Source organism: Haliotis cracherodii, unplaced genomic scaffold, assembly GCF_022045235.1.
Source record: "Haliotis cracherodii isolate W230 unplaced genomic scaffold, xgHalCrac1.p SCAF_1, whole genome shotgun sequence".
Taxonomy (NCBI): Eukaryota; Metazoa; Mollusca; class Gastropoda; order Lepetellida; family Haliotidae; genus Haliotis; species Haliotis cracherodii.
This window is the reverse complement of record NW_027266264.1, coordinates 3,035,891-3,060,740: the sequence shown is the minus strand read 5'-3', so window position 1 is coordinate 3,060,740 and position 24,850 is coordinate 3,035,891. Positions and strand designations below refer to the sequence as shown.

Below are 24,850 nucleotides of genomic sequence, written 5' to 3'. Positions count from 1 at the left end.
CTAGCATAGCTACTCCCTGTTGAGGCACGACAACCACTACACCACTTGAATGCTATTGCAAGTGTGTAGCCATTAACTGAAACTAGAATTCCTTCTAGGCTTTATTCTCAAAGACCTCTCTATTTCTCGTATTTGTTTAACAATTCCACCCCTTTGATATTTTGCCTACCCGTTTTCACTGACCTCCACTTTGTGCGCTCTTCAGATAAGAAAACAATACCATTCCTGTGCGTATGAATAAAGTATTGGTATTAAAGTTCACCTCACAATAGGGTGTTGACTTCAATGTTTGCCGTGTTAGATAACCCAAGTTTCAACGATTCAATGTTGAAGTGAAGTCGTCTTTGATCGCTAGAATCCGCGTTAAGTGAAAGTCCTGTCTTGTCCTGTGTAGATACTGTTTACTCAAGCTCTTTGATCTGTCCAAACCTCTTCAACGTACATTAGTTTTTTGCAGAAGAGATTAAAAAATGTTTTGGCTTAGCTGGGGCATGCATTCTTAAATCTGTTATGAAAACAAGTATCGTGTCAGTGGTAATGGTGGGGGGAGACAGGATTGAAAAATGCCATTACTTCTTAACATTTTTGTCATAGCTCGAGTTCCCCGTGTCCGATGCGTTGTGAGATTATCCGGATCGACATAATGTTGAAGTATTAGGTGGTGTTATGATGTAGTTGGATTGGTCGGTACACAGTGTAGAGTAGGAAAGAGCTCATGGAACATGTCTGTTGAATACTGTATAAATACAGCTCTGTGTCGTCTATACGTGATTAAAATTACATTTGAACGGTTTATCCAACCAAGTCACAGTGCCAAAGTGTGTTGGAATTATGTTTCCTTTTATTTCAATATGTGGCTGAGAGAGGAGTTTAAGTCAATTCACAGCCCCTTTAGACCAGAGGGAAATTAATTATTTTGTGCTGGAAATTAATTATTTTGTACTGGAAATTAAGTATTATTATCATTATTTTGTACTAGAAATTAAGTATTTTGTACTGGATTCCAAAGCTCCATACAAAATCCGTACAAAGAGAGATAAATTGCTGGGTCCAGCAAATGTACCATCAAATCCCTGTCTCAAATATTAACCATAATCCTTAATATAATCAAGGAAGGACTTTCTTTATATTTACAGAAAGTATTTGAGACAAGGGGAATTAATACCATAAAGGTTCTTAAAAACTCCCAGGATTTGCTAGAAATTTTGCAATCTCAAACATTTCCAAGTTAAATTCTGCCAACTATTCTACATGACAGACGTCAGGGAAAACTTCGTTCCTTGATCAATGAGGCATTTGGTACTAAAAGTAGTGATAATAGATATAGCTATATATCTATCTTGTGAGCTTCAGGGCAACTTGTCAAAAAAGAAAGCAATTCCATCTTAAGTTTACTGAGAATTCAAAATGTAAAACGATAGACTTCCTCATTGATAACATCTGTGCGAAATTTGGGTGTAACACATTTATAGTCTATTAGCCAAGAAATAGGCATCCCAATTGTGCTCCCCTTCTTGCTGATCTGTTTCTTTATGCATATAAATCAGAGTTGCTGCTCGGATTGGCATGGTCAAAACAAGGTAATTTGGCCAAGAAGTCTGACTTAAGCTTCAGGTATATCGATGATCTGATAGCGTTCAATAACCATCACATATCCAATTCCCTTCCACTGATTTACCTACCTGAACTAGAAATAAAGGATGCAAGTGAGACCGCCGCATCTGTTTCATATTTAGATCTATGCATAAAGATTCAGAGTGACAAAACACTCTCCACAAGACTGTATGACATATCCTACAGTCAACTGTCCCTATTTGTCGAGAAATAACTTCCATCAGCTCCAGCCTTTGGTGATTTCAAGGAGCGTCATGCAATTCTAAATCAAAAGTTGTTTCAGGAAGGATACAACATTGAAGGCATTTCTAAATTTGACGCAAAAGTGACAAAAATGATGTCCGATGCAATTTCTTATTTTGACTTGTGCCATATGTTCCCATGCCTTATGAGGTGAAAGATTGACTTGCCATTGCATGTGTATGTGACGGGTGCCACCGGTGGGGCAGGATACGCTCATCTTTTCACGAACACCTGGTATCATCACTGCTTGATAGTGATTCATAAACACATGCTCATGATATAGTCGGAATCGTACACTCGACTTTGCTTTTAGCAGAGATTTCTTATGAATATGGAAAGGGTTTTGCCGCACTCCTTTTTACTCATTGGGGAGTGAGCGTGTGTGCGTACCTGTGTGCGAGTGTACGCATGGTTGTTTTCTGTGAGCGTACGCGCGTGTGTTTTGCCTCTGTAGAGTACCGAACCTCTTCATTCTTCACAATGAGTGAATGCCATAACCGTTGCGATAATTGACCGCAACAGCGATTTTCCTTATAATATGGCCATTTAAAGTTTATTCTGCTATTTCAAACACCACTCACACCCTAACCACAAAGCGAAATGCATTAAAATATTTCACAACAGTATCTGTAGCTGCTTCTGTGTCGGTGCAGTGAGGGGACTTAAATGTGTCTTGTTGAAGATGATGTCCAATAAAACCAGGTCCACACAGCAATATCAAGACATGCCAGCATTCCTGGCACTTGAGTAGAGCGTCGGCAGGTGGTCGAGTAGACTCGGCACTGAGACACTTGTTGAAAGAATTATGATTCTTTGATGCTTAACAGCATTAGTAATATTTAGTCTCCTTCGGGATTCAGGATTAAGTTCTGTTAGATGCTTATTTTCGAAATGCAGCTATCTCATATAGCTATTTGTATCTCGAGTGAGGGAGTGTTATTTAAAGTCTCACGAGTCAATGTTTTGTATATTATTGCGGATGTAACCAGTCGAACCATGACATGTACATTGTATGGATCCAGGTAATTAGATGGGTATTCAGACCTCCGGACTCATGGGACCCCCTGATCCCAACAATGAAGGATTGGGTAAATGTTGTTTTGCGGCACAGTCAGCAGTTCGAGCCTTGTCCCTGAGGTTAGTAAATAAACAGACCTTGACCAGACGATAAGCCCATGATGGTGTTCAAGGCAACCAGCCTGAGAAAAAAGATGTTATGTGAGGGAGTGATTAAATACATATACATAAAAGTGATTAATTACATAAATTTATACATAAATATACCAAGAAATAGTAAGCATTAGTACACCTGGTATCATCACTATTTGATAGTAGTTCATAAACAAATGCTCGTGATATAGTCGGAATTGTACAATCGACTCTGTTTTGGGCAGAGATTTCTTATGATTATGGAAAGGGTTTTGTCGTAACGGTTTTTATTTACCTCATTTGAACAAACCTCAACTGATCATGCTGAAAAGACATTTAGTGTCTTTTAATACACTTTAATCACATTATTTTGGCCATTAATAATGTTTTGCCACCTCTTCAAAATTTAAAAAAAATATTAGCCACATCCTTTCTTTAAAAGAAAGGACAAATCTGACATCTTCAGTCACATCAAAGGCATATTTCCAAATTGGAGAGGCATTATTTCTGTTTCGCAAATCCATTTCCTTCGTTTTGAATTCTGTCTCCTCACGAACGATTACGCCTGCCATGTTCGTAAACAATCAGGGGCAGACGACTCTAATCACTCACTGCCGTTGACTGCCGCACTCGCACGAGCATTTGCTGCCTCTGATAAGTCCTTCAAATACATGTACATCAGCTAATACAGCCACTAATATTACTTACACACATTACAACATATATTTCATTTGCCTCTGACTAGCAGTACAATATTGTCTGAAGGGAAAGCGTTCTTTGTACGAGAGTAGCACTATTCGAGGCCGATATCGGATTGGGAACACCTGGCTTCACTCACAGTATCAATGTGGGGAATCGAACCTGAGGCTCAAGCGTGAGAGCCAACGATACCCAAACCTATTTAAGTTCAATTATACATACGATATCAGTTTACCGTTCAAATTCGACATAACGAAATCACGATTCCTTATTAAAGAAACATTCCATCAGAATATTTGTTTCCCAAGCTTTCGTGCAAATGTTTACAAACTATTCCTAACTTGCAACGTAGTCTCAAATGCATCCTTGAAAGGTTAAGTGTTTTATTAAATATTTCTTAATTCCTTCGTTTGGTTATTTCTCTATACACATTCACATCCACATCAAGGCAAGGAAACGTTTATGAACTCACGATTGTGAGTGAGTGAGTGTGGTTTTACGCCGCTTTGGGAAATATTCCAGAAATATTACGGCGGGGACACCAGAAATGGGCTTCACACAGTGTACCCATGTGGGGACTCGAACCCAGGTCTTCAGCGTTACGAACGAAAGCTTTAACCACTAGGCTACTCCGACGCCCCTTATGATTGGAATATACCAGTGGAAATAACTAAACAATACATGTGGGGAGGGCATGTTTACGTCTGTGGTAAACAACACGGCGTTCTGTCAAGAAAATAACTAACTGAGTGAACTATTAGTATCTGATGTGGTCATCGACTAAAAGGAGGATACATTTGTCAAGAATTATTTTTCGACTGTTTATATGTCATCGGATGTAGTCGACCATAGGCTTGCTTGGATCTGACCCGATTATCTCCAGGCAATCGCGATGTAGCTGCAATATCTCTAACTGCTACTTAAAAACAAACAAACAATCAAATACGAACAATACTATACAATCTTGGGATCTCCGGGGAATATACAAAAGTGCATGTTTAACATGTTCTTCCCATCAAAGTTGTTCCGTTATTTCATTCCATCAGTATACCTGTATCTACAATGCGGACTGCAGTATCGCTACCGTGCATTCAATGTCGTCTACATGTAAGCCTCTGAAAGCTATATAGATATATGTACGTCACTTTTTGTGATTGTTTTCAGTGGAAGAAGTCTCACTACAAATGGGAAACAGCTGTGATGTTGCGTTTTGTCAGCGTATCTGTTAGTGAACGCTACAGACATGATGCACAGTGACACGCTGTCAGCAAGTAAAACACAATTGTGTCATTGTTTGAAAACCCGCCAGCAGAACGGAGGAAAGAAACTTTGGATGTTTTTGTATTATATACTGATGGGATCACGTTCACGTTTGTTTCAATCTTGACTGATATTCAACACCACTGTGACAAACTATAAAACATACAAGAAGAATGTTTGGTTAATAATAAATATTTAATACTAACGAACACTTGAGGTGTTTGGTGCATTGTAGTGTGTAATAACTACTATGGGGCCCACAATCTGGTCTTACATGTGTGGGGAATCGACCACGGAGTGCATGTACCATATTGTGTCCATGTATGTAGTATCTTGTATGGCTGTGTGTACCATATTGTATGGCTGTATGTACCATCGTGTGTTCATGTATGTAGTATGTTGTATGGCTGTGTGTACCATATTGTACGGATGTGTGTACCATATTGTGTTCATGTATGTAGTATGTTGTATGGCTGTGTGTACCATATTGTATGGCTGTATGTACCATATTGTGTTCATGTATGTAGTATCTTGTATGGCTGTGTGTACCATATTGTATGGCTGTATGTACCATCACGTGTTCATGTATGTAGTATCTTGTATGGCTGGGTGTACCATATTGTGTTCATGTATGTAGTATCTTGTATGGCTGTGTGTACCATATTGTATGGCTGTATGTACCATATTGTATGGCTGGGTGTACCATATTGTGTTCATGTATGTAGTATCTTGTGTGGTTGTATGTACCATATTGTATGGCTGTATGTACCATCATGTGTTCATGTATGTAGTATCTTGTATGGCTGGGTGTACCATATTGTATGGCTGTATGTACCACCTTGTGTTTACGTATGTAGTACCTTGTGTTCATGTATGTAGTATCTTGTACGGCAGTATGTACCATATTGTATGGCTGTATGTACCATCTTGTGTTTACGTAAGTACCATATTGTGTTCATGTATGTAGTATCTTGTGGCTGTATGTACCATATTGTATGGCTGTATGTACCATCTTGTGTTCGTGTATGTAGTATCTTTTATGGCTGTGTGTACCATATTGTATGGCTGTATGTACCATCGTGTGTTCATGTGTGTACCATATTGTATGGTTGTGTGTACCATATTGTATGGCTGTGTGTACCATATTGTATGGCTGTATTTACCATCTTGTTTTCATGTATGCTGCACCTTGTGTTCATGTGTGTAGTATCTTGTACGGCTGAGTGTACCATATTGTATGGCTGTATGTACCATCTTGTGTTTATGCATGGATCATCTTGTGTTCATGTGGTAATATCTTGTACGGTTGTATGTACCATATTGTATTCATGTAAGCTGTACCTTGTGTTCAAGTATGTAGTATATTGTATGGCTGTATCATATTATGTACCTTTATGTATCATCGTGTACAGTTGCATGTACCATATTATGTGTGTGTAAGTGGATTCCTCTATACTCCTCTGAACAATGTGGAGAAACTACACCAAGATTCTCGACAGTTAACAGACGAAGGGAGGCAACTCTTGTTATCGACGTCACCGGCACCGAGTGAAACTGTTGCTTGCGACCTTACAATACTGATCTGGTCAGAGAAGAACCCACATGTACAATCTGTGGTATAGCTTTCTCAACGCAAAGTATCCGCTGAAACTCACACCTATTGAAGTTATCTTCCACTATAGTTGTGAATCGAAGATTAGCCTAAGCTTTCTGCTTGAAATATTACAGAAATTTTAACTAAAAATTATTACATTTTTTTTTTATAAATTGCTTTCATTTTAGCATAAAACACTTAAAATGTCCATGCCCTGAAGAACTGTCAAGTACATGCGCTGCTGGATATGCCCAGTGTCCAAAAGCCGAAACCATTACAAGAGGTGGTCAACTCGCTAAGTCAGAAAACTGGTTTTACATAAACATCCAAGTTAGTCTTGCAGATGAATATAAATACCTGGGTATTTACTAAGACTTTGAATTTAGGAAAAGCTTTCCACAATTTAGCTGTGAGGGCCAAGAAAGCAATGGTCATGTTACTTACCACTGTATCTAAATTAGAACCTGTTCCACCTAGAGTTTATTTTAAGCTATTTGATGCGCATATACAGTTTATCCTTTTATACGGCTCAGAACTTTGGGGTTTTAAAAATTATGAACCAATAGAATAAATACATTTGTATGCATGCAAAAAGTTTTTGAAGACAGAAATAAACTCTCCAAACTGTATGGTTTATGGCGAATGTGGAAGATATCCGATGTACATTAATTCATATATTCGTTGTTTAAAATACTGGTTTAAAATTTTAGAAATGCACGAAGACCGCCTGCTTAGAAAAGCATTCAAAATGCTACTTAATCTGGACAATCATGGCTACACAACATGGGCATCAAATATTCGTTATATGCTATTTTATCACGGTTTCGGTTATGTGTGGTTGTATCAAGGTGTCAGTAATAAACATGATTTTTTTAGATTATTTCAGAGAAAGTCACTAGATGTTTCAGCAGGATTGGAGATCGACACTTGAAAACAGTTCAAGATATGCCATGTATAGATCTTTTAAATCGTTGATTGAACCTGAATTGTATTTAAATGCAAATCTCTGCGCATAACATATTCAAGATTTTGTCTCGGATTGTCTGAAATAATGGTTAACATTGGACGCATCGTTCTGTCCCGAAGCCAATGAGATTGTGTCCTTTCTGTCAAACTTGTATAGAGGATGAACTTCATATACCGCTTGTTTGTACTGTGTGTGCTGATTTAAGGGAAGCATATATTCCACAGAAATACCCGCGTTTATCAAATTTGTATTCATGTAAATCTCTGTTGAATTCTAATGATGGTAAAACAATTCTGAGGTTAGCACTTTGTGTTCATCATGAACTTTCTCGGCGCAAGAATCTTATAGTATCGTGAAGACACTTCGTAAAATAATTGTGTACACCCACTTTGTAACATTGTCTCCACATGTGTATTGTATGCAGCACAGCTCTATAGCTGTGTTGTACTCACGGGTATTATCTCTTTGTACTCTTGTATTGTATATGGACCGGAGGCCTTAAGTACAATAAAACCTCTTGAACTTGAAGTGATGTGTTTTGTAAGTCCGCCTTGTGGCCTAGTGGTAGAGCGTCCGCCCGGAGAGCGGAAGGCCTGGGCTTGAACCCTCGCCGCGTCATACCAAAAGACGTTAAAAGATGGTACTTGCTGTTCCCCTGCCTGGCGCTTGGCATTTAGGGGCTAAATCAAGGACTGGTCGGCTCGGAGTCAGTATACTGTGTCTGAGTGGGGTATTCACGTTAAACTGCGGCATGGTATCTCAGTAGGCTAGCACTATAAAATCGACATCAGTCCGGACTAGTACAAGCAGTCACACACACGTGCATGCAGGTCGCTACATAAGTGCAATACACTTGGACGCGATGTTAAATCCCATTTCACCTCACAGCACCTGTGTTGTATGGTAGTTTCACATGTTTGCATAAGAATGACACACACGCAAATTGATAATATAATTTTATTTAATCACAAAGGGTTAAACTGCATACACACACCAACAACCATTACCTACACCCAGTCTTGCCCTTGTACACAACAACATAACCCATGGACATGATGGAAGATGAGATCATACAGTATTTTAAAAATATACATAATCAGTAGTATCGGCAAATATGTAATAAACATTCACCTACTTTCTATACAGAGACCAAACATTGTCATCTGGGTGCACTACTACACAAACACTTTCTGATTACATAAGGTTTAAAGCAAATGCATGTAACCAACTGTTTGATTGGCATTCTAGAAGTTTGTGAGTTCTTACAAAATGAACATCTTTATGGATAACAACTTTTGGCTTATTGCATGTAGAGACGTTTGATGTAGATTCATTCACCATTATCAAGCTGGCGTTATCACTCGCTATATGTTTTGGGGTAGATTCATTCACAATTATCAAGCTGGCGTTATCACTCGCTCTATGTTTTGGGGTAGATTCATTCACCATCATCAAGCCGGCGTTATCACTCGCTATATGTTTTGGGGTAGATTCATTCACAATTATCAAGCTGGCGTTATCACTCGCTATATGTTTTGGGGTAGATTCATTCACCGTTATCAAGCCGGCGTTATCACTCGCTATATGTTTTGGGGTAGATTCATTCACAATTATCAAGCTGGCGTTATCACTCGCTATATGTTTTGGGGTAGATTCATTCACCATTATCAAGCTGACGTTATCACTCGCTATATGTTTTGGGGTAGATTCATTCACCGTTATCAAGCCGGCGTTATCACTCGCTATATGTTTTGGGGTAGATTCATTCACCGTTATCAAGCTGGTGTTATCACTCAAACTGGATAACGGTGTGACCTACATCGAAACATTGCTATATGCAATAGACCAGAAGTTGTTATCCATAAAAGTGTGTTTTCTTTAAAAAAACGTTTCTCTTATCATGCTGATTTCAATTATCATAACACTCATATTTTTTGTAATGTCTTGAAGCATCTGCCTACACAACTATACCGGCAGAGCTACAGATAAGCATCGTATTTGCGTAAAATACCCCCCAAAACTATGCATAGCCCAATTACTTTTAATTACCTTGCGTACAGAAACGCATGCATTAAATGGAAAACACAATTGTTTGAAAACAGCACGCGTAAATACCCAATGAAGTTTTTTCAGCATGCGTACAACGGAGCTAATTTCCAAAACACAGTTACGAGCTAATTCACTTTCTGAGTCAAGCCTATATTTAGGACCCTTATATACATCTAAAACATTATGTCATTTTTTTAAAAGAAACTCCAAATGTTTACCCAAATAGAGTGATGAACAGATGAGTGAAAAGATATTGGTTACCCAATGAAAAATTTAATAACCCAATTAAAACAGAAACCTTCGTGTAAAAACTCAATTGCTCAAAAAGTTATCTGGAGCTCTGGGTACCCTTATACTAATTCCCGTTACCCTCAACATCCACCCCTACACAGGTACCCCTGCTATCTGCTGCTACACTATGTGATCAGTGTCCTTGACCTCGGACATTGACTTTGACTGTATATTTTGTCTACCTAATCAAAATATTAATCAAGATGCGTTTACAAAAAGCTGAATATACCATTAAAAAGTGACATATCTATACAGCAATAACTGATAACACATTACAAAAGGGATACAATGTGTAATCAATTAGTTCTCTTTTTTCGTAAAATCAACACGTGAATTCCTCTACCGTATCGCGTTGTACCGTTACTAGGAGTCCTACTACACCTTGCCCTCGGATGGCTTGTACAGAAACTTCTCATTACCAGGAGTTTTTATTATCAGTGTCAGACAGAAAGAGAACTCCTAGACAGCTCATGTAACATCTTGGAGTGAGTCCTACCTGGGCTTTATCTGTCCACAGTGAGGCAAGGGACAACATGGGAATAAAGCCATCTTGTTTGTTACATTTAACTGTATATATCCTTCAAATCAATGTCCATACATAATTCTGATTCAATATACATTATTCTGAATCAAAATGGAATCAATATTCACAAATCAGAAAAAATACAGCAATCGCAATCAGTGAGCATCATTTTGAATTTATATGAAATGTTGTGAAGTACTTTCCTCAAGTGCTTTCAAATATCAGTGCTTATCAACATGTATAATACTGATCAAGCAACATCACTCTGCCACCTGTGAATAAACTAGTAATGTATGTGTCAGTATGTATCATCTTGTATGCCCGCATGTATCATCTTGTATGTATCATCTTGTATGTATCATCTTGTATGTATCATCTTGTATGCCCGCATGTATCATCTTGCATGTATCAGTACGTATTATCTTGCGTGTATCAACATGTATCATCTTGTATGTGTCAGTGTGTATCATCTTGTATGCCCGCATGTATCATCTTGTATGTATCAGTATGTATCATCTTGCATGTATCAACATGTATCATCTTGTATGTATCAGTATGTATCATCTTGTATGCCCGCATGTTTCATCTTGTATGTATCAGTTTGTATCATCTTATAAGTATCAGAAAGTTTCATCTTGCATGTATCAACATGTATCATCTTGTATGTGTCAGTATGTATCATCTTGTATGCCCGCATGTATCATCTTGCAAGTATCATCTTGTATACCCACATGTATCATCTTGTATGTATCAGTATGTATCATCTTGTATGCCCGCATGTATCATCTTGTTTGTATCAGTATGTATCATCTTATAAGTATCAGAGTTTCATCTTGCATGTATCAACATGTATCATCTTGTATGTGTCAGTATGTATCATCTTGTATGCCTGCATGTATCATCTTGCAAGTATCATCTTGTATGCCCGCATGTATCATTTTGTATGTATCAGTATGTATCATCTTGCGTGTATCAACATGAATCATCTTGTATGTATCAGTATGTATCATCTTGTATGCCCACATGTTTCATCTTGTATGTATCAGTATGTATCATCTTATAAGTATCAGAAAGTTTCATCTTGCATGTATCAACATGTATCATCTTGTATGTGTCAGTATGTATCATCCTGTATGCCCGCATGTATCATCTTGTATGTGTCATCTTGTATGTGTCAGTATGTATCATCTTGCGTGTATCAACATGAATCATCTTGTATGTATCAGTATGTATCATCTTGTATGCCCACATGTATCATCTTGCAAGTATCATCTTGTATACCAGCATGTATCATCTTGCATGTATCAGTATGTATCAGCTTGCGCGTATCAACATGTATCATCCTGTATGCCGGCATGTATCATCTTGCATGTATCATCTTGCGTGTATCAACATGTATCATCTTGTATGCGGGCATGTATCATCTTGCATGTATCAGTATGTATCAGCTTGCGCGTATCAACATGTATCATCTTGTATGCCCGCATGTATCATCTTGCATGTATCAGTATGTATCATCTTGCGTGTATCAACATGTATCACCGTGTATGCAGGCATGTATCATCTTGCATGTATCAGTATGTATCATCTTGCGTGTATCATCTTGCGTGTATCAACATGTATCATCTTGTATGCCGGCATGTATCATCTAGCATGTATCATCTTCCATGCCCGCATGTATCATCTTGCATGTATCAGTACGTATCATCTTGCATGTATCAGTACGTATCATCTGGTTCCTCGGTGCACTTGTTGATGAGCTCCCTCAGGTTGGGGTTCTCCATGGCCGCAGCGATCCTCTCCTTGTCATTGATCTGCTTGTTGACTGCAACATCAACACAACATCCTCACAACATCAACACAACATCCTCACACACCTGTGGCCGGGGAGAAACCCATAAGGGGCATCAAACATATGTGTCAGATCAAATTCTAAATCTGTGATTGGCTCCTCCATGGTGATGACCTAAGGTCAGATTAAGACAGACTGCTTTCCTGATTGTAATTCATTGACAAGTTTCTCATGCTTAAGTCAAATTCACCCATGCCTGTACCCTTACTGTTTTAGAGAGTTTAATAAAAGTTCTTTGATCTTATTTAGTTTGTATTATCATCATCACCTTGAAAATCCACACATATGGCTGAAACTATTTTGTGGCTGATCACACCAGGTATGAGTAGTAAGAAGTTGGACGGATGACGTTACTCGTGATCGCTGTTTTATGTCTTAATGTGCCACGGCGCCTGGGAACTGACAAAATATGCATGGATTTGATGCTAGATGGTTGCGATTTTAGGGTGTGTAAGACACAGATTACTGCACTCGTGCCTGTCATATACTATTTATACAACTCATTGTTAAAAACATGTCTTCATGAAATGATCTCATGTAAATTATTTGACTTACTTTCATCAGCTGTTGAGTGGGTTCCTTCTTTGATGAAGATGTCAAGCTATAAACAAATCAATTTTACCTGTAACCATGGTAAAATTCAATTAAATGTTATTGGTCAAATAAAACATTGTGAACAAAATATTTTCAGACAAGAGTTGCTTCCCCTGGCATGCTTCTAAAATCAAATGGAAAGCACTCACAGCATGAAAAAGCTGGAGTGAGTTGGGTTTAACACCGTAGTTCTAAAACTTACATCACTGCATTTAGCTATTTGGGGAGGAAGGCCCAAAGTGGTGAAGCTTACACAAAAGCAAAGGAATAGGTACTGGGCTGACAAACAAAGGATCATAATCTGGGCAATTCAAGGATTCAAACCCATTTCTTCAGATCCTGGCATGGTCAAGGATGCAAAAACATAAGCTTGTTGAGTGGTGAGGAACATATTAATCATGACACATTGTTGCCACAACTATTGCTGGGAGAGCATTAACAGCGATCAGTACTGGCACATGATAACTATTGCACATTGTTGCTACAACTATTGCTGCGAGAGCATTAACAGCAATCAGTACTGGCACATGATAACTATTGCACATTGTTGCTACAACTATTGCTGCGAGAGCATTAACAGCAATCAGTACTGGCACATGATAACTATTGCACATTGTTGCTACAACTATTGCTGCGAGAGCATTAACAGCGATCAGTACTGGCGCATGATAACTATTGCACATTGTTGCTACAACTATTGCTGCGAGAGCATTAACAGCAATCAGTACTGGCACATGATAACTATTGCACATTGTTGCTACAACTATTGCTGCGAGAGCATTAACAGCGATCAGTACTGGCGCATGATAACTATTGCACATTGTTGCTACAACTATTGCTGCGAGAGCATTAACAGCAATCAGTACTGGCGCATGATAACTATTGCACATTGTTGCTACTACTGTTGCTGCGAGATCATTAAGACTAAGAGCGATCAGTACTGGTGCATGATAACTATTGCACATAGTTGCTACTGCTGTTGCTGCTACGGTCAGACGAGCATCCTTGTCTCCCACACTGTAGATTCCCTGGCATTATTCCACATGATATCCCGAGAGGAAAGTAGGTCCACCATGTCGTGGGATCAGTAATCTTGGTAATTCCCAGTCACATCAGCTGACTGGTGTACAAAGATACTAACAGGACCACATGGAGTAACTACATACCTTGTGCTGCTCAGGCAAACATTTCTCCAACTTTGTTCGCAGACTTAGACCTGGAATAAAACACTGACCAATATAGTACCTGGGGATGTCACTGGAAATCTAAATAAAATAAATGTGAGCAATAATAGTCTGGATGATTTGACCAGGTCAAGGACGAACAAGTAACATGTGCTGAGACTTTTCATTATAACTGTTATAACATGTTGAAGGGTATGAAATTAACATGAACATTTGAAATCTTCAGTCATGTTAACACAACTTTCACAGGCCTAGGTTGTAGCATGTTTTGAGCAATCATTGTTATTATGTAAATGAGAAAGTACCCCACAGCCCCACACTCTTATCGATACTTTCTGAAATTATCTTACATCTCACAAAGGTGTGATCTTTCATGCCCCTGAGGATTGATTGATTGACATATTGTTTGATGCTGCACTCAGCGATATCCCAGCTATCATGGCTGTATGACGGTGGTTTCGAAATAATCGAGTCTGGACCAGACAATCCAGTCCTCAGAAGACAATTGAAGGGGCAGAGGAATCCATCAATTGCATAGATCTACAGAGGTTTGAGAATACAGATATGTACCAAAATAAACATCCTATACATTCTGGGTGAATATTGTTTCATCATTTTTCTCAGAGGTTGTTAATGTCAAGAGTTGGATTCTTCTTTATTGGGTTTACTTACTTACTTACTTACTTACTTACTTACTTACTTACTTACTTACTTACTTACTTACTTACTTACTTACTTACTTACTTACTTACTTACTTACTTACTTACTTACTTACTTACTTACTTACTTACTATGTCCTGAACGTGCGAAAGCTATGTCTGATCACAATTTGCCAATATCATGAAAATGACTTAATGACATTTGTCTTCAGCAAATTCACCACATATGCAACCTATGTACTTCGATACCACTTTCCAATCAGCCAATTAGCAGGATTAGACTGGATGACGGAGCGAAGCATTCAGTAAATGTTTAGACCAGCATATCATATGTATATCTCGAACATTAAGGTAAACAGTTTCAAATGTAAAATGATATGTTGTAGATAATCATACACTTTGTCATTTGGCGTTTCTTGAGTATCATGGCATCTACACATAAACAATGAACTGTAGAGGGAATATTGTGTTCTGTGTGACAAGATCAGACAGGGAAGGTTAGAAATCAGAGTAACAGCAAGAAGGCCTACCTATGAGTGATGCTAAAGAACAGTGTGGAACAGTGGGGACGAAGGTCAGTTTGACCAACAGCTGACCGCCCTGGAGTCGTGAGACATGGACTCCTTCCTCAGATATAACACTCAGCTCCTCCAAAGTCTCCGGCTTCTCTGGGTCTCGTACATCACGGATAATATCTGAAACATCAACACTTTCCTTTGACTGAGGTTTCAAACTTTCCAAATTTATGATTACAACAAACCCATCTCTGCTACACCTATTACTAGTGCATACTTTATGTAAGTATTGAGGATGGTGCGATTTCACACTGCGGCTGTACTCTGCTGCATCATAAAACGTAATCGTCAACGGCTCCTCCTTAACTTTGTCACAAATTAATTCAAAGGACACGACACCAGATGTAGGTCTTCGGTAACCTTTTGTCTTTACTATGTTTAGGTGACGTTTTATGATACTTATTTACAATGCTGTGAAGATCACCACCTAGATCACAACATACTGTATTACAAAGTCGCAATACACTAATTGTGAGCGAATACTGAGGGACAAAACCTATCGGCTAGTCGTCTCACCATAAATAGTTTCTGCGAGTATTTTCAGCTCCCCGTCTCGCTCCGGATCCGTTACTGTAGTTGATTCATCGTTACATTCTGTTTCCGGTTGAGAATTAGTTTCATTCATCCTCGCCGGAACTGCATTTTTGAAGAATTTTACAATGCTTTGCATCGAGGCCGTGATGTCAACAAATTAGAGTTATCTCCCTTTCACCAAGCTCCTCACAGCGATATCCCGTTCGAGGAGCTCTCTACACTATCGCTGCCACCAGCCAAAACTCCCAACTGCATTGAATTGAACTCGCAACCGACTAACCGTTATGTTTACAAACAAGTGATGACTGTCGTGATGCCGAATACTCTTTTCCCTGCGAAATTATCATCTTTGTTTGTCAATTTAAACTTCTGTCTCATTACAACTATCATGTAATTGATATGGTAAGAATGTAAGGGCATTAGTGAGTGAGTGAGTATGGTTTTACGCCGCTTTTAGCAATATTCCAGCAATATCACGGCGGGGGACACCAGAAATGGGCTTCACACATTGTACCCATGTAGGGATTCGAACCCGGATCTTCGGCGTGACGAGCGAACGCTTTAACCACTAGGCTACCCGACCGCCCCTGACCCACAAAGTCCTGATGCTGATAACAATGAAAACTAAAACAGAATCTTTGGGGTAAAAGTACTTATATGTTTAGATGCATTTATGAATTGTCAATGCAAGAGAATAACCAGTCTAGATTATACACCGAAACAGATGCATTTGTTGGAAAGAGCTAAATAGCTGTGAAAATTATAGGAATGGGCCACTGAAAATCAGTGATGACACCAGGTGTTCGCGAATAGGGCAAGCAAAGGGTAAAAAATACATTAATTTATTACCGTGACGTATAATGAACTACGTCAACTATGGACCAGCGATACACTGTTAGTGTTAGTGTTGGTTAACAATACATATACAGACTGATATTGTCATAAAAGGTCACTGTGAACGATGACTGGTAAATAACAACAGATGTTTCACTTACTTATTATGAAGGTGTCAACATGTCATCAATATTATATAATAACTTTATTCGATCGTTATGTACCTACAAGACATTACCTGTATCATTGTCGTATTCACTACCGATCTGTTACCTGGGTGAATGACGTAAAATAATAATGCATTATAATAATCATGTGAACAGCTGTAACAGTGAGTGCAAGAGGTGGTGTTCGGTGGGGGGACTGCTGTCCGACATTCCAAGATGTAAGAGGTACGTCTCTCCCCTGAGATAAGACATACTGGTGGACTGAACGTTAACCTGCTGAACTATTGCTGTAGTGTAGATGAGGACACGAAGAATAGAGGTAATAATAACCCACTGGACATTGTACTCTGTAAATGGTTATAGAGAAGCCGAAATGTAATGTGTATAATATATTACGACAAATAATGTATACTATGTTAATGCTTTAATATGAACGGGTCTGTGGAGATGGTAGCAAGTTTCTTTTTGTAAGAATCAGATTTTAAGATAAAAAAGGAAGGATATATCAGGTATAAAATGACACACGTGCTAGTTTCAGAAGAATGTTCTGTTTCCCGATTCCAGTTCCTTGTGCTTACCGATCAACAGCTGATAACAGGAGATGGCATTGTTGTGTCTGTGTCTTGTGATGTGTCTTTTCCATCAGACACAAAGTCAGCCCTGTGAGTACACATGCAACTCTTCCCTCTGCGCCAGGGCGACATTTCCCACGATATTTACATTGAATAAAATTGATTTTTGTTTTGTTTGTTTGTTAACACCGCACACAGCAATATGTCAGTATATAATCGAGTCTGGACCAGACAATCCAGTAATTGACATGATGAGGATCGATCCACGCAATTGGACTACGATGACATGCATCAACCAAGTCAGCGAGCCTGACCACCCGATCCCGTTAGTCGCCTCTTACGACAAGCATGGTCGCCTTTCACGGCAAGTTTAGGTTGCAGAAGACCTATTCTACCCCAGATCTTTACAGGTCGCATAACCTTGAAATCTGTGGCTACCATCATGTAAATTTTCCATATGTATCTTCACCAACACGCTGCATTATCTTTCATGTGGCTTCATCGGCTGTACAAGAAATGTACCTCTGGTACTTCACTAGACACCCCTTCGTCATGATGTTTGTTTTAAATGCATTCGTTTCCTGTTTTTAATACAACCTTTGATGAATCCGCCATGACACCTGAACATAAATGTTCACATAGCGAACTTCCACGTTAGGTAGACGTTGTGTACACTGCTTCCGTGTTGCTACCGTAGTGTACATATTATTAAGTAAATATAATTACCGAAACTCACTTGATACAAATTATTTAACAAAAACCTGATATAAGAGGACCTTGTTGAATTTGATCATGATGTTTATATTGGTTTTGTATTAGTTCATTGGCTGATAATCATTGACATATCGTTCCAAGGTAATGCTCCACCGTGCGACCTTATAGAAACAGTGCTTGGATCCTACAAGAAGGAGATGCGGCCCCGATGTGAGAATGCCTCAAATGTGGATGTGCACATGGAGATGGCTCTCAGACAGGTCGTCACTCTGGTAGGCGCTAACTCGGCCTGCTGTTGTGATACTTATGACAAAGAAGGGTGTTTATGTCAAACTATTGTCAACTATTCAGACTTATATCAGTTACCGAGTCTGAACAGAAAAATGTATTTGCTGAATGTAGGAACAACGACCCATTGGGTTCCAAGACGGTTCCAAGAAGCAATCAACATTATATGTTTGTTTGGTTTTTAAACGCCGCATTCAGCAGATTTCCAGGGATATGTCTGTAAGTAATCGAGTCTTATCGAATCCAGTGATTGATATTGTGAACATCGACCCACGTAGTCGGGGTAACGATGACACATAATAAAACTGCATTTGAATATTGTCCCCGATCCCACGCTGGACATTCAGCTACAACCAGAGAATGCTGTCATCGCTCGCCAGTTCGCCAATAATGACAGAATGCTAGATTTCTTACCATTGAGACACCTTGGAAATGTATCTTATCGCACCATTGTCATTCAATCCATTGTTTACACCTGTTCTGTGACCCGATAAGATCCGGGGTAGAATAGGTCTTCAGCAACCCGTGAAGATCCGGGTAAGAATAGGTCTTCAGCAACCCATACTTGCTGTAAATGGCGACTATGTTTGTCGTAAGAGGCGACTAACGGGATCGGGTTGATGCATGTCATCCTATTCCAATTGCGTTGATCGATGGTCATGATATCAATCACCGGATTGTCTTGTTCGGCCTGTGGGTCCAGATTATTTACAGACCGCCGTCATATAGCTGGAATATTGCTGAGTGCAGCGTTAAACAACAAACAAACACCTGTTCTGTAATATTGAATATTGTAATCGCATGAATGTGATCGTATGAATGGTTGTCCCTTACAGTCGGAGACGAAACAGATATTGACAAGCAACGCGTGGATACGTCTGGTGAGATACATTTTATTTAGATAGCACGTTACACCACCCAAATGTGATTAATCTTTCCATTCCTGACTCTGTCACTGATAGACAAAATGAGTCGGAAAACACTCTCTGACATGTGAATCCATATCTTCATTCAGAAGTGGAACGACTGCCGACTCCGGTGGAACCCTGCCCACTTCAATGGAACTGACGCCATCCACGTTTCCTATGACCGTATTTGGACCCCTGACGTCACTCTCTATGATGAGTATGTCTGTTTAGAATATGTCAAAGCGTGTGTGTTATCCTAAGTTTGAAAAGTAAGAAAATTTTAATATCGTCAGTCTTTCAGTGACAAAAGCCTCTCAACGACTTTCCTTCTTGTTGCTCGGTCTTACGTCAATCTGCACAATAACAATTCAAGTGCACAATAATAATAATTATTATTATGTACAGATTAAAATAAAAACGCAACAAGAAGGTTTGGGTGATCCTGGCACAGTCAGGCTGGTTAGGCTCATCATCAGCTCAGAACTTTTCGGAGAATGTGAAGACTCCCCAACACTGCAGCCTTCTGTATTACCCAGATTGTCAGAAGGGATGTATTCCTGGTAGCAAACTCGGGTACTCTCCCAATGTCTGTCAACAGATTGGGAGGTACCAAACCTAAGGCATCCAGAACAATAGGGAGTCGGACAACTTGGTACTTGGGATGCAAGCGTGACATTTCGAAAGTAAAGTCTGCATATTTGCCATGTTTTTCCTGAATCTTGTCAATCACATCAGTGTCAAAAGGGACAGAAAAGTCAATAATATAAAGGATTTCATTGGATTTATCCAAAAGGACAAGATCAGGTTTGTTGGTCTGGGTACGTCTGAGGCTGTAAACGGGCCTATTCCAAAGAAGTTTGTATTTGTCATTTTCTATGACGCCCTCTACATATTCTAGGTCGTACCATGGATGGACCCCTGTGTCAAAACCACAAGCATTGCGAAGACGGTAATAAAATGATCTAGCCACTCCATCATGTCGCTTAAGATACTGTGTTTTTGCCAAAGCTTGGCATCAACTGACAATGTCTTGGACAGTCTCATTAAATTCATTACATAATCTACATTCATATTTACATCTTGACACAAAATCACACATTGAAGGTTTTGAGTGGGAAGTGACTGGTCCTGAGCAACAAACAGAAACCCTTCTGTTTCACTTTTCAGCCTGCTCCATGTACATAATGTCATTGGAAGCGCAGTATGATGACACAAGATCTGTCAGAATATTTTGTAAGGTGTATTCAGACACGTAAAAGGGCAGATGTTTTTAGGGTCAGTCAAATCACCATTCTTTGGGAGAAATATTGTTCGACCTTTGCACAACCAAGGCGGAACATCCCCTGTATCCATAAGAGAATTTAAACAGTGAAGTAATGCTGTTTCGACACAAGGGAACCGTTTCTCAAACCGGTTTAGAATACCATCAGGCCCTGGCGCCGTATTAGATTCGGATTTTTTAATTGCCTTTGTTTCAGGCAATCAAGTGTAATGAAACACAACCATGGTTACTTTATTTTGTCATGTACACTATTATTGTACTCCTCTACCCATGGATCCTCGAGGTTACAGTTGCCGAGTATAGACCAAAGTTTCCAAAACCTTTCACTGGAATCCATGGTTGGCCTTTTCTCATCATTGCCATTAGTTGCATTTAATTGCCTGCAAAACTGTTTTTCAGTAAAATTAAAAAGTTTAGTTTGTTTCATGAAATTATTTTTCTTATCCCACTCACTTTTTCTTTCTGTCCAAAGCTTTAATTTTGCCTTTGGAGAATCAAGATATAGAATTTTCTCTTTGTTGTCTCTTTGACATTGGTTGCCCTGAGGAATGTCAAGCAAAGTTCTATCCAGGATATAGCTTTCCTTGTTTCATTTATTTTTTATTTGGAACCGGTTTTTCTTTTGATGATTTATTTATTACCGTATTTTGGTTCATTGTCTTTAGGAAACTGTATGGAGTTCCTCCAGTGTTCGAGCAGCAGCATACACGCAACAGCTAATGTCATGCATAGAACATTCCGCATTAAGAGTGACTGAAATAATGTCTTTTAATTTATCAAGATGATTCTGTGGAAATTATTGGTTAAATTGTTTAAGTGACCTCCGTTTCTCAATCGGTAAATCATACATTTGATTACAGAATGACATAGCCAAAATGTACAAACGATAATGAGAAAGATTTATTAGGGTAAAAAGAGTTTCTTCTTGGCTTTCTGTAACCCAGTTTTGAGAGGCGTACTTCATCAGGCCCTTAATAGTAGTAGTAGTAGTAGTAGTAGTAGTAGTAGTAGTAGTAGTATTAGTAGTATGTACTATGTAAATGTGCTAGTTTCTACAACATGGTACATGTCATACACTTGATGTGTCACATGTTTCAGCACTGCTTCCGGCAATAATGTAGCTCTGTCGGAGAGGAAATTCTACAACCTGGCAGTAACGAGTGAGGGCAACGTCTCCCAATTCTTCCCCACCATCCTCCGCAGCATCTGCTCGGTGGACACCACCTACTTCCCCTTTGACCTGCAGCAGTGCCCCCTGGAGTTCGGACTGTGGGTGTATGACGACTCCATGGTGACCCTGTCAAGCACAGAGCAAGGAGACGTCGCGTCGTACCAAGAGAACGCTGAGTGGTTCCTCACAGGCGTCAGTGCAGTGACGAACCCAAACATATACACCAACAGCGTCTACACCACCATCATCTACACTGTGAACATACGTAGACGGCCACTGTTCTTCCTTCTGACGTTGTTCTTCCCGTGTTGCCTGATCTGTAGTATATCCGCCGTCGGGTTCTTCCTGCCCCCGGCGTCTGGGGAGAAGATTGGGCTCGAAGTCACCGTCTTCCTGTCTGTTACATTGTTCCAGTTTATTACTTTGGAAAGGCTTCCTCCAAACTCGAAACCATTGCCAATTATATGTAAGTCCATTTATCATAGTGAGTACAGAGATAATGACGGCCATACAAATACAAATATTCCGGTTTCGTTATTAACGATAACAGTGATCTGTTATTAACTAACTGATAGCATTCATTGTGTAAGATAACGTTGTTCCGGCTTCCCCTGATGAGTGAGTGGGTGGCAGAATTTGACACGGCGCTTTAGTCGCTATACCGGCTATATGGCGACAGTGTACACATAGATGGGCGACTCACAATTGTCTGTGTGGGAAATCGAACCTAGGTTTTCCGGTGTGACAAGCCTACCGCTTTAACCAATAGACTACCTCACCTAAATATGTTAATGTCTTTTACATATTTCAGGCGTGTATTTTATGCTGGTGATGATTTGGGCCAGCACATCGTGTTTCCTGGCTGTCGTCGTCCTCAGGGTGCATCTGAAGGGTCAACAAGGCTGGAAGGTTCCTCCTATGGTCCGCAGCATCTTCATTGACAGGCTTGGTCGTATACTGTGCGTGAAAAGACCACATAAGTTCAGAGAATATGCGGATGTAAGTGAGACTGATTACACGCCGCCGTGCACAGTGTTTCAGGTATATCACGGGTCAGCTTGTTGAGGGGCGGAAGCCTGACATTATGGAACGCCTAAGGGATACAACTCTTCTTCATCTTATCCGTGTCCCCTTGGAGATGTAGAATCTTTCATATATACATATTGTGAAGCAGCAACAATCAACTTCGATCTTAGACTAACTTTAATTAAAATTCTGTAAAACCACTGAGATAATGTTCTTGCCAGGTCCATTTATGAACCATGTCCTTTGTTTCCAGAAGCACCTCAACAAGATGAACCCTAAAGCAAACGGCACTAATGCTGTGATTCCATTCGTATCTGAGGAAGCGCCAACATCTCCTACAGAGTTTGGTGCCATCTTAAAGTCCTACCAAAAGATATCAGAGAGTTTAGACCATCTGGTGAAACATACCAAAGACAAGAAACCTGACCCTGATAGTGTAGATCTGGAATACGATGACTGGCTGACAGTAGCCATCATTCTTGACCGACTGTTCTTCCTCCTCCACGTGGCGCTGTTCCTAGTGGTGCTTATAGTCTTCCTCGTCGAACTGTCCAACTGATGTCGACACTGATAGTCACCCAGGACGTTGAAACTGCTACTATTCCTTTCTGTCTATTAGATTACTCGAGGATCTGAAGCTGACACACATTCTGTGCTAAGTCTTTTATTCTAGTTGAACTGGATATATTTGTGGTCATGAGAAGTCAAGATAATTCTCAAAACAATTAGTAACAAGATAAGGTCTGCTACAGCTTAATACAATTCCGTGGATAATAAAAGATCCTTCAAAAGATAATTGAAATTTGTGCTGTTTTGAATGTAATCCTCAACATTCTTAGGTACACTAGCTGAGATTTACGCATTGAACTCATACATCTCAGTTCTTCTGACATTCCTGAAGATCCATAATTCCAAAAGAATAATGGCTGTATTCAAAATAGAATCATCAGAGGAAAGAGTTTCAAACTATAACTTCAAATTCTGTATGTCGTGGATATGCCCTTTACGAAACATATTTAAGTAAACAGGAAATGGGAAAATGTTCTCTGTCCCAAGAAAAAAACAATCAACTAAACACAACCGTCTAAGAAGTGGATTTGGCTATTATCATCAAGGAACTCGTCCTGTCGAAGTAAAACCCAGTAGAGATTTGATTCCTGGTGCGTTGAACAATGAATGAGGATCTCATCAGGTGCAGCTACCATCCAAATACATTTTTATGGGACGTGGTACACGTTCCTGTAACAGCAAGCCTACACTACGTGGTGGCGGTGACACGATATTCGTAATAAATGTATGTTAACATGGCTATATATTGTAGGGCTCTTGCCATCTGGCATATCACGCAGTTCAATGACGCTTTTATATTCCTCTATCTGTACTTTGTACAGGAAATTTTAACTGTTCGAACAGATTTAGTCATGGAGGGAGAAAACACATTCAATGTAAGTAATAATGTATGGAAGATAATACCTAAATGGCTGTCAAAGGGGACGCGTACTGTTGTTACAGGTGTGAGTGGTGGGTTCTACCGGTCGGGCAGGACATACTTACCCTATTTGCGGACACTTGGTGTCATCACTGATTTTAAGTGCTTCATTCATAAACTTTTCACTCCTGTTTTACATTTTAGGCCCAATAGTATGTTTTCGGCAGGAAATCGAGACTGGTTATTCTCTGGCATTGACGTTTTGTGTTGTGTATTGGCGTGACTGCATCCACTTCGCTATAGGCTCAGGCTATCCATTATCGTCTTGCCACCCTCATGTCATAGTGGGGTTCATGTAACCCATCATGTTCCACTTTGGGGGATATGGTTAGAGCTAGCCTTCATAAGACATTTCCTTATCTCTGCGTAAAAGTGCTCTATGACATCAGGCTGAACGTGGTCAGATGCCATACACACGGAGGAGAGAAGTGTCATGACACTGTCAATTGACTTGTTGAACACTGCTTTTAGGGCGTATCGACTCCTGATACCAGGTTTTGTTAATGGGTTTGTTTCGATAAAACATTGATCAGACGAATGACCAAATATTACGTTGTTATTTTTATTAACATGTACCCCACTTTATTGTAAGCACAGTTACTTTATTCCAT

At 39.5% G+C, this 24,850-nt stretch overlaps 2 protein-coding genes across 4 annotated transcripts; one reads left to right on the top strand and one right to left on the bottom strand.

The window, feature by feature from the left end:
- Positions 1 to 8,467: 8,467 nt before the first annotated feature.
- On the bottom strand, positions 8,468 to 15,945 carry LOC139471458 (cytosolic iron-sulfur assembly component 2A-like). 2 transcript variants are annotated; one of them, XR_011653840.1, is made up of 6 exons: positions 15,771 to 15,945; positions 15,210 to 15,374; positions 14,002 to 14,051; positions 12,797 to 12,842; positions 11,315 to 12,214; positions 8,468 to 11,278 (listed from the first exon to the last, which is right to left on the bottom strand). XR_011653840.1 is itself a non-coding variant. In XM_071253822.1 (5 exons), exons 1-5 carry the CDS (start codon positions 15,922 to 15,924, stop codon positions 12,108 to 12,110), a joined length of 522 nt encoding a protein of 173 aa, XP_071109923.1. In that variant the 5' UTR covers positions 15,925 to 15,945; the 3' UTR covers positions 8,468 to 12,107. The 2 variants fall into 2 exon arrangements, 1 of the variants encoding a protein (XP_071109923.1); XM_071253822.1 differs by having other exon boundaries at positions 8,468 to 12,214.
- A 1,004-nt stretch (positions 15,946 to 16,949) lies between these two features.
- LOC139458906 (neuronal acetylcholine receptor subunit beta-3-like) lies at positions 16,950 to 24,757 on the top strand. Of its 2 annotated transcripts, XM_071240345.1 has the most exons (8): positions 16,950 to 17,108; positions 17,354 to 17,451; positions 18,217 to 18,347; positions 19,200 to 19,244; positions 19,379 to 19,488; positions 21,652 to 22,190; positions 22,536 to 22,723; positions 23,004 to 24,757. In XM_071240345.1, the coding sequence occupies exons 2-8, from the start codon at positions 17,391 to 17,393 to the stop codon at positions 23,307 to 23,309; spliced, it is 1,380 nt and encodes a 459-aa protein (XP_071096446.1). In that variant the 5' UTR covers positions 16,950 to 17,108; positions 17,354 to 17,390; the 3' UTR covers positions 23,310 to 24,757. The 2 variants fall into 2 exon arrangements, with proteins under 2 accessions (XP_071096446.1, XP_071096454.1); XM_071240353.1 differs by lacking the exon at positions 19,200 to 19,244.
- The last annotated feature ends 93 nt before the right edge of the window (positions 24,758 to 24,850 follow it).

Coding starts and splice junctions, on each gene's coding strand:
- LOC139458906 (XM_071240345.1), top strand. CDS start 17,391: ATGGCATTGTTGTGTCTGTGTCTTGTGATGTGTCTTTTCCATCAGACA. Junction 19,489..21,651: donor GACGTCACTCTCTATGATGA/GTATGTCTGTTT, acceptor CACATGTTTCAG/CACTGCTTCCGGCAATAATG. Junction 22,724..23,003: donor AGTTCAGAGAATATGCGGAT/GTAAGTGAGACT, acceptor CTTTGTTTCCAG/AAGCACCTCAACAAGATGAA.
- LOC139471458 (XM_071253822.1), bottom strand. CDS start 15,924: ATGCAAAGCATTGTAAAATTCTTCAAAAATGCAGTTCCGGCGAGGATG. Junction 15,375..15,770: donor ACTCGCAGAAACTATTTATG/GTGAGACGACTA, acceptor TTGATGTTTCAG/ATATTATCCGTGATGTACGA. Junction 12,843..14,001: donor GTTTGCCTGAGCAGCACAAG/GTATGTAGTTAC, acceptor ATTTGTTTATAG/CTTGACATCTTCATCAAAGA.